The sequence below is a fragment of the Nicotiana attenuata genome, unplaced genomic scaffold, assembly GCF_001879085.1.
Source record: "Nicotiana attenuata strain UT unplaced genomic scaffold, NIATTr2, whole genome shotgun sequence".
Classification (NCBI taxonomy): Eukaryota; Viridiplantae; Streptophyta; class Magnoliopsida; order Solanales; family Solanaceae; genus Nicotiana; species Nicotiana attenuata.
Genome location: NW_017673791.1, coordinates 101,299 through 111,990, shown reverse-complemented (window position 1 = coordinate 111,990; position 10,692 = coordinate 101,299). Strand labels below are relative to the sequence as shown.

Sequence of the window (10,692 nt, the reverse complement as noted above, 5' to 3'; positions counted from 1 at the left end):
GAGAAGTACCTTTTGCCGCAGCAGCAGAAGCAGTTTTTCTGCTTTTGGGAAGAAGCAGAAAATTCTAGCTTCTTCCAAGAAGCAGAAGCAGAAGCAGAAAATTAATTTATTCAAGAAAAAACTATCCTTACCATAAATTTATATTGTCCAAATTATCCCTTGCTGATTTAAGTTTTTTCTTTTTATATTTATTTCTGGTTTTTACCTTCTTTTAAAAATTAAAGATATCATATACATGAATCATATTGTAATAAATTCTTTGTTGATTTTTCCTATTTTTGATTTTTTGTTTGTGTAATGTCTTGTAACTTTTCAACTTATATTTTTCTTTTTTCACACTAAAGTAAATTATCTACATCATTCTCTGGATTATCAATTCTCTTCCTACAAATAATTATTTATAATTTCTTCTACTACATGCTATTAGTTCCCAAATCTTTAAAACAATTATCAAATCTAATCTGTGAAAACTACCTACAAATAGGTAATAAATTTATAATAGCATCGTACAATCTATCTATATTATTATTAAAAGAAGAAGAAAAAACATCCACATTAAGCCAAGTGGCAGCCTCATAATAGACCATTTGACAATTTAGTACAAAGTTAGTTAGGTTAGTTAATAATTAATTTTTTTATTTAATTTTTTTAAAACTAAATTATACATTATGTGTTGTTAATAATTAGTTATTCTTTTTGAATTTGAATTAAACATACTTAACTTTTTTTTTAGCGAAAATAATTTTTTTTAAATATATATATTTAAAATTATATTTCTATTTTACACTTAATGCCATCTTTCAAGTTTGACACTAAGAATCATCTAGTTACAACTACCATGGCTATACATGATTTCATCCGACAATATTCTTCTAACGTTCGGAAACAGTCTCCCTATCCTTCCAGGGTAGGGGTAAGGCTGTGTACATCCTACCCTCCCCAGACCCCACTTGGTGGGATTAGACTGGGTAGTTGTTGTTGTAATATTCTTCTAACCATAAGGAATTCAACTATTATACTAATACAGACATTACTGCAGAGATTGAGGAAGGAAATGGGCATTCTGGTATTCCTTTAGAAATGCAAGGCAAGTCTTCTACTAATATGGAGGCGTTGTGCAATAGACGTAGAAATGAAATTATTGAGAAATGTTATCATATGTGAGTGACTTTATTTATTATTTCATGGTGGGTTATCAATATATAGTAATTTATGGAATAGACTTCTAATTCACACTGAATGATGTATTTTGATTATTCAAGTCATCATGTAACAATAAGTAATTATACAAGATAATAATATATGTTTTGGTATAACTATATATGTAAAATTGATATAAATCTTTAATATGTATGTTTATTTTATGTTTCATATTTTAATTAAATAAAATAATAAATAATGAAAGTATCTTACGATAAATATTTAAGTTTATTTTTCTCTTTAAAATAATTNTAAATATTTAAGTTATTTTTACTCTTTAAAATAATTATAAGACCTTTGTACTATCCTTTTTGGAATTTGACACTCAAAAGCACTTTTTAGAAAGATTGGCCAAACACAATTTGTTTATCAAATATTACAAAAAATACTTCTTAAATGAATTGACCAAAGACAAACTATTTTTATTCAAAAGTACTTCTGAAAAAAAGTACTTTTCAAAATAAGCAGATTTTGGCAGCTTGGCCACACGGCTCTAAGACCAGTAAAGTTCACATAAGCTGAGTCAAAAGTACGTGGCAGACCTAAAACATACAAATTAAGTTAATCTCTTCGTTTTCATACATATGCAGTTCTAACAATCATGAGTTTCGACCAAAATATCGAAAAGAACACAAGTTAAAAAATGTAAGCACGAAAAATAAAGTAATTATTGATGATTGGGAAGGTTCATTCACACGAGTTAAACGAGTCTTGACATTAATTTCAAGACTGCAAATAAAACTAATACGGTACTACTATAACACTGTTCATTGTCGGAATTTAGTATATGAAGTATTTGAAATTGTAACGTTTACGTTTTCATGTTGAGAGGAATGGGCCATGAATCTCTATGGCAATTAAAGAAAAGAACTTACAGCTTATGAACTAAAAAAGAAAAAAAACTATTCCCACCTGGTGTTCGGTATCCGCATTGAAGCCCGACTATATATGGATTCGCGTCGCATAGGACCCCATTCTGAGGAAGCGATTTTCCCAAACTCAGTACTCGAACCCGACACCTCTGATTAAGGGTCTATAGAAGCAAGAGGGCTAGGGTCTTAAAATAGTAAGAGGGCTAGGGTCTATAGAAGCAAAAACCAAGAGCTCTTGATTACCAACTAACATGTTCATTTCTTCCTCATCCAATGTCACCCATGCTTCAATTCCATCAACACACTTAGTTTCCATAAGTATAATAAGATTCATGAAAAATGAACACCTTGAACTTATACTGCTAATCCATATTGGTTTTCCAAATCCAAAATCAATGTCATAGAATCCAAACTTACACCAACTAGTAAATCCATAATGATCTGCACCTTTTGAGCAAAAATCTCCAATTTCCTTAAGAGATTTTCTCATCAAATTAAACCCTTCATCGCCTCGTAGTTTTTTGATATAATGATCATCGATCCTCGATATAGATTTTCGTACTTGATTCACCAAATCAGGCAACCCCATTTCATGTTTTGCTGTATTCTTTGCACTTGATAGCCAAAGAAGATTTCCAAGAATGTTTTCAGCCAAAGCTGGTGCTGCTCTTTTTCTCAAGTTCACAATGTGTGTTAGTAGCGAATTCGAACAATTTTTCTGTTTGGATGCAGCTATTGAACATTTCCATATAAAAGATGAAACAACCTCAACTTTAGTAGGATGTTTTATATGTGAGCTAGTTGACATAGTTTTAAGGTTGTTTATAGCAGTGGCATTAAAAACAAATCTTCTTGTAATAAAATTACCTTTCTTGAATATTGAACTCCACATGGTCATAGATGTGTCTCTTAACCACAAATCCTCAGCTGGAAAAAAGTAATTAGCCATTAAATTAGGCAATTGTACTTCATTTGAACTACAGGCTAATCCAGCCCAATATTTGAGAAATGTACTTAGCCCTACTCCATCAAGAATTTTATGTGCTATACATAAACCAATTGCAATTCCACCACATTCAAAAATATTAATTTGAATGTTAGTCACATAATCCCCTGCAGCTAATACCTTAAAAGGAGGTTGACAAGGAAGAAATTGGTCCATTGATTCGAGTTTTGGTTCGTTTAGAAACGCGATTAGATGGCAATTAACCTTAGTTGTAACATAATTAACTCCTTGATCGTTGCAATCGATGGTGAGTTCATCTTTAAACCTCCCTGCTAGTGGATAAAAGCGAGACAACGTATCAACTAGTGATTTCTTTAACAATGCTGATTTTTCGTGGACTTTAATATCGTCAAGATTGGGATAGAAGAGTAAAATAGGTGCATAGGGAGCTGGAATGAGCTGATCCAAGAGACAAAGATTAAAGTTTCTGAGATGATTTGGTGTTGGAGATGAAGGTTGGATCATTTCTGTTGAAATGAGTTTAACTTCCATATTGATCATATTTGACTTATGAAAGTTGAGTGTGTTTTGATGTAGGAAGAAAGATGAATAATGCAAAGAGCTTATAAAGATAGTTGTTGAGTGACATAACAGATGCCTAGCATCTTTTAACTTTGTCATGTACATAAATGCTAGAAGAAGGAATCATTCTAGAAATCTTAGTAATTCTCTAGTTCTAGTTTCACTAATTAATAGTACATGGATATCAATAACATGCCTATGATAGCCATTATTGTTAGAGCATGAATTTGTCTACATTTTTGGGGGAGCTATATCATGGCAGTTGAGGTTGTAGAAGTGTGTTGCACTCTCTACAACTGAAGTGGAGTATATTGCCGCTACTGAAGCTAGCAAGGAGATGATATGGTTGAAACGGTTCCTTCAAGAGCTTGGATTGCATCAGAAGGAGTATGTCGTCTATTATGACAGTCGAAGTGCAATAGACCTTAGCAAGAACTCCATGTACCATGCAAGGACCAAACATATTGACGTGAGATAACACCGGATTCGAGAAATGGTAGAAAATGAATCTCTAAAAGTCTTAAAGATTTCTACAAGTGAGAATCTCGTAGATATGCTTACCAAGGTTGTACAAAGAGACAAGTTCGAATAGAGCAAAGAATTTGTCGGCATGCACTCAAGCTAGAAGTCTGGAGTTACCTCCTTCAGGTGAATGGTTCTGGATGGGGAGATTTGTGGGGTTCATCCGTATAAATAAAAAAACAAAAAGGAAGGAAAAGTGTTAGATTCCATTATGACTTATTTTGGATTTAATTTGCAAATCTGCAAATTGTCAAAAATAGTTGGTTATTGCAATTGCAAATTGCAATAACCAATCATTTTGATTGTTGGAAGATTGGGCGCTCAACACTATAAATGGAGAGCTTCGGCTCTCATTTCTACACACCAATCTCAGAGAGAAATATATTTGAGAGCATAGAGAGCAGTGTGAGGTATTCACAGGCGGTGTAGTCTATGAGGAAAAATAGAGAGTGAGCGATATTGTAGTGAGGTGGGAATCTCAAAAGAGGGTTATTTCTTTTGACTGTATAGTGGTTCCTGTAGTAATTACTCGGGACTACAGAATGTAAAGTTCTTCATTATAGTGGATTATTTTGCTCCTCTCGGGCTCGTGATTTTCCCTTATTCAGAAGGGTTTTTCACATTAAAAATCTTTATGTCCTTGTTGCTCTTTTTATTCTTGTAGATTACCGTATCTCGTCACTATATTATTATTCCGCTGTTATTATCGTAAATATTATTTCTGTGGAGGGTTTATTCCCGACACTTGCTCCATATCCATTTATTATCCTATTGAGCCTAGTCTCTCTACTCCGCTTGTTCCTCATTGGTTGTATAAGAGATTTCAAAGGGGTTTGTTATATTGTCAAGCGTTACAATATTTTTTTTTCTTAGTTGTGTAAGAGATTTCAAAGGGGCTTATTATATTGTCATGCGCTGCTCCACTCATTATCTTATGTTTTTTTTTTTTTTTGGTGTAAATCTTATGGTTTTGAATTGAATACTCATATTATTTCACAATTATCACAAAAAATTGAAGAGCACTATATGTTTGATGGTGATGTCTATGTTGATTAATGCAATTTGTATGCCTAGACTGATGTTGCAGGCTAAAGGATCCTTTCAAGAGGACATAAGTTAAACATTTCTCTTGTATCGCTTTTGACATTGAATATATAGTTTAATTAGTTAGTTTGTTATTAAAATAGCTGATTAATGTAACAAAAAAAAAATTCTTACTGTATTATCACAAATCAAAATGTTCAGAAAACAACCAACATGACAAATTGTCGGTGCACCATCGAGAGTTGTGGTGAGATAGATAAGATCTCTCAATTTTTAAACCAAAGGTCTTGAATTTGACCAGGAAATGAGACAATGCTAGTAGGAAGCGCTTCTACTTTTTAATGACTAATGTGCTTTACGTAGCGTGAATACGGATTAGTCCCCCCTCCCCACCCACCCCCCCCAAAAAAAAAAGACAAAAAAAGGAAAAAAGGAAAAAAAGAAGAAAACATATTTGCCGCTGCACCATTAGCAAGCTACTGCAACTTATTCTTTGGCCTTTTCGTTATCGAACATTAAACACGACATATATTAATGTTTTCATTAATCCATAAGTGATTATGAAAGATTTGGTGCTCTGATATATATAGTACAACACAAGCATAGTTTCTAGAGGAATATTATCTTCGTTGTACTTCTCTATGTTAATTACTCCGTATTATATTTCACAAATGATGGATAAATCTTACTCTTTGATGTCTTTCACAAATAACAAAAAGAATTAAATATTAAAAAGACAAAGTTAGAAATGGATGTAAAAACAAGGTTAGAAATGGACGAGTCCTACTATATTTTGTTACACATGTTAACTTTATACTGTTATTAAAAATAATATGATTAACACTGACCTTAAGTTTGAAGCTAAAGTTTAGGCACCTCAACCATTTTTCGAATGGAATCTCTATGTTGAAATTCTCTTTATTTAGCTAAAAAAATCCATTGAAGACCATGTCTCCTTTCTCATTCTCTTCAACCATTTTTTGTTGAATTTTTGATTTAACAAATTATAAATTACAGTATACAATATATGATTTAATTAAATACATGTTTACTTTGTAAACAAAGTAAAATCTTGCGTATAATTATGAGAGTTAGTTTTGTCATTTTAGTATTTTTAATTCATGTAGTACTACCACATTCTTAATTCACGTTCTATCCTGCATAAAATAATACATTAATTTTTGCATAATATACATTATTTATGAGGAAAACAAATAAGCAACCAAATGTTAGTACTATAAATTAATGAACTTTTTTTGTGTGGAGATTAAGTAGGCGTTTGGACATGAATTCCAAACTTTTTTTTCAAATTTGGAATTACATTAAAATTTGAATTGAAGATGAAGTTGTGTTTGGTTATAATTTTTGCAATACATTTGGATGTCTTTTTTTTCAAAATCATGAAACATGATTTATACCCCACAACTTGTAAAAATATCAAAATCACTCCAATTCGATTATCCTGCTTGAAATAAACAATCAAAATGCTATTGTTTAAATATTATCATATTCTGCTTTATTGCAATACACAGAAGATGCAAAATCAACTAGGACTGATGTTCCACCATCAGTCGCCAAAGATGTATCTTCCAAAGATGAAAAACTGATGGGGTCATTTTATAAATTTTAAAAATATAGGGTAAATTGGTAAAACTAAAAACTAGCAGATTCCCATTTTCAATTGAAAAAGTGGTGAGAACCAGTTTTGCAAATTTGAAAATGGATTTTCAAGTGAAAAAAGAAAAATTGGTAAGAATGGGATAACCAAACATTGTTTTCAAAAAAAAAATTTGAGAAAAAGGAAAAATTTTGTATGTCCAAACGGGCTCTAAATCTTCTCAAATCCCAACCAAACAGACGCTTAGAGTTAATTAGGGGGATTTGCATCTACACCCGCTTGTTGTGTCACGTTTTAACTTGTGCCCGCTTTGCAAAAAAAATTGCAAGCGTACCCGCTTTTTCGCATAACTTCAGCATACGGGTCTGAAGTAGCAAAGACAATCACGCAAAACTTCAGCATTGCTGAAGTTTATATTTTTGTAACTGGTGAACTTCAGCTCTAGAGCTGAAATTTTTGTTTTTGTAACTGGCGAACTTCAGCTCTAGAGCTGGAGTTTTTATTTTGTAACTGGCGAACTTCAACTCTAGAGCTGAAGTTTTTGTTTTTGTAACTGGCGAACTTCAGCTCTAGAGCTGAAGTTTTTCTGATTTGCTCTTGTCTCACACATGAAAATAGAATATAATGAAACAAGTTAGCATCCGAGCAGAGTTATTCTGCATTTATGTGGTGTCAGTTGTCTCGTTAAGTATTTGATATTTCAGATTGGACAGAATCTTCCAGTAGTGAACTATGGTTACGAATACATTAAATATTCTGATTAGACGATAACATTGCTACTGGTTGAAAATTTTGTGAAAGAAAGAAAGCAAAAGAGAGGGAAAAAAATAAAATGACAACAAATATCCAACAGACGAAACTGAACGTAAAAGGAAATAAGAAGAAGAAGAAAACGAAGGAGAAGAAGGAGGAGGAGAAAGGGGATTGAAGTTGTTTAAAAAGTGGGTACAAGTTAAAAGTTTAAAAAAAATGGGTATAGGTTAAATGGGGGCGACCAAATAGGACGCCCCGTGCAATTTTACTATTAATTAGCAAGAATAGCAATCTCAATGATATGTGGAACGAGGCAAAGTAGGCCCTCGACATAAAAAAAGATGAACAATACACAATTTAAATAACAAAGAGAGCACAAAAATATCAAAAGATAATTCACAAATTCATTTTAAAAGAGATATCCATAAATGCGGGTTAATCTCGTCTATTACAATTTCTCCTTTTTTTTTTTTGAGAAATCTATACTAAATACACACACAATCCAAAATAATTACCCGTAATTACCCATATGAAAGCTTTTTACAAAACCTACCTTTTCGGCCGAAATATTTTACCACCTACCCATTCCCTTTTGCCTTTTGATTTGTTTTCTCAGTGCTAGCTTAATCAAGTGGAAAACATTCCCTTTACCCTTTGAAGTGCAAATTCCTGGAGCTTTCTCTTTAAATAAACTATGAAATCTAGTTGACCCCTTTTTTTCATGTAATCTCATCACTTTTTTGTCAAAATCTCATGCTTGCTCGGATTTTGCACTTCGTAGTTTTTGCTGAAATTAAAATTTTACAGATTTTTCTTAAAGTCTTCTTCCAAAATTCCAAATATATGTTTTTCAACTTGAAGATTTTAATATTAGATGAAGTGGGTGTATATTGCTTATAGTACCTTCGAGAAAGCTTCCCAGATCTGAATGTTTATGGGTATTTGAATATTCACTATTGTCGGGCTTGAAGCTCTTGAATATAAAAATTTTATTTTGAAGATTTCTTGTTTGATTCAAAGTGGGTGTTATTAAATATTGCTTATAGTACCTTCTCGAAGTTCATACTGAAATTTGATTGCATTTGGTGTTGATTTGAGGTGATTGAGATCGAATTTTTTAGCTGAAAATCGACAAAGAACATAGTTACCCAACAGTATACCGCTACAGTATATAATATGTTGTAGGAGTATATAGCTATACTACAATAATATACTATAATAGTATACAATATATTGTACCGGTATACTGTAATAATCGAAGAAGAACACAATTACCTAATAGTATCCCGCTACGGTATACAATATACCGTAGGAGTATATAGCTATGCTGCAACAATATACTATTATAGTATACAATATACTGTGATGGTATATTGTAATAATATGCAATATACCGCAACAATATATTGTAATAGTATACAATATATCATAATAGTATACTTCAACTGCTTTTTTGTTGAATCAGCTAGGTGCTATTGTGCAAAGCTAAAGTCATAGTTATAATAACATTTTATTATTCTACTATACAATATAATATAACAATATACAGTAATAAATAAGTCTTTTTTTAATTTTTAATATTTTTTCAACTAGGTACTTGCAAATATTTTCTTAAATGAATTTTTTGATGGAGTTCCATGAAAATAATAGGAAAAATCTTACTTTATAGTTGTTTTGATTAAATTTTTACCGAGTCATGTTCGAAATGTTGATTGAAGGCTATGGCTAAATTTTGAGTAAGTTTGGTGGAGATTTTCGGAGTAGATTTTGACATTTAGGCCAATATTAAATAGAACTAGCAAAGAAGATAATGTTGTGTTGTATGCCAACATGTTACACTATATGTTATGTTGGTATATAATAATAAATTCAAAAGTATATCATTAATTATAACAATACACCACTAATTTTCTTGAAAGAATAAACTAGTACTATATGATACCTTGACAGTATATGATATATACCATATGGGTATCATAGAGGACCAATGATTTTTTTTTGAGAATGAACCAATCCTCTATGATATCGTGTTAGTATATGATATATACCAGGTTGGTATCATAGAGGACTGGGTGTCTTACTGAAAGAAACGGACCAGACCTTTATGATACCCTATCAATATATGATACTATGTTAGTATTTGAAATTTGTTATATACCATGTGGGTATCATAGAGGACTGATGAGTATTTTGTTTGGTGAAGAAATGACTAGTCCTCTATGATACCTTGTCAGTATATGATATACTATGGGTATCATAGTATGTTCCAATAATATACTTCAACTATTAATAATATATTATTTTTGGTATATTATATTGTACAATAAGTTATTTTTTAATAATTAATACATAAAAATTAAATAAATAAAAAATATACTACATCAGTTATCATTTGTTGATATAGAGAAAAAATAGAGAAAAAAATAAATAGGACCAAAAATAAAGGCACAAAATGAAAATAAATTTAAAAGAAAAAATAATCAAAATAATAATAAATGAAATTACAAAAATAAAAAAAGAAGGAAAAAAGAAAAAAGAAGAAGAGAAAACATGTATAATGTATAAGTTATTCTTATAACTGACCTACAGAAAAGAAAATGGGAAAAAGCAAGACATATATATATATATATATTATATCATTTATATTAAAAAAAAAAAGGTGAACAAATATTTATTATATTAATTATCTTTTTATTATTGCACGAAAAAAAAGAATAAAGGAAAGGAGCAAAAAAAGTGAATAAAATTAGATCATGCAAAAAAAAAAAGAAAATAAACTGACAAAAGATTTAAATGAAATTAGAAAAGAAACAAGAAAAAGGAAAAATGGGAAAGCCAAAACTGAGCAAGGAATCAGATTTTGGTGGAAAAAGAAAATAAAAAATAATATGATTGAAAAATAAACATAAAAGGAGAAGANCAACTTAGATATATTTTTGGTGTACACAATATTGTAATTACATTTACAGAAGAAAAAAAAAAGCAAAGCATAAACAAAACGAGAAAAAAAAGAGGCAATTACCCACAAACACTACAATGGATATGAATGATAATTAGTTTGATGAGTAGAAAAATAAATGGGTAGGCAAGGGTAATTAGTTTGATTTTTATGGGTAAAGCTATAAAACTCTTTTTTTTTTTTTTGGTCTTCCCAC

The 10,692-nt window shown here is 30.8% G+C and overlaps 1 protein-coding gene across 1 annotated transcript; it reads right to left on the bottom strand.

The window, feature by feature from the left end:
* Positions 1 to 2,250: 2,250 nt before the first annotated feature.
* Positions 2,251 to 3,570, bottom strand: LOC109217308 (vinorine synthase-like). The gene has a single exon (XM_019381547.1). It carries the CDS (start codon positions 3,568 to 3,570, stop codon positions 2,251 to 2,253), a length of 1,320 nt encoding a protein of 439 aa, XP_019237092.1.
* Positions 3,571 to 10,692: the final 7,122 nt, after the last annotated feature.

Bases quoted from the DNA above. Each gene is read 5' to 3' on its own strand.
- LOC109217308 (XM_019381547.1), bottom strand. From the start codon at position 3,570: ATGGAAGTTAAACTCATTTCAACAGAAATGATCCAACCTTCATCTCCA.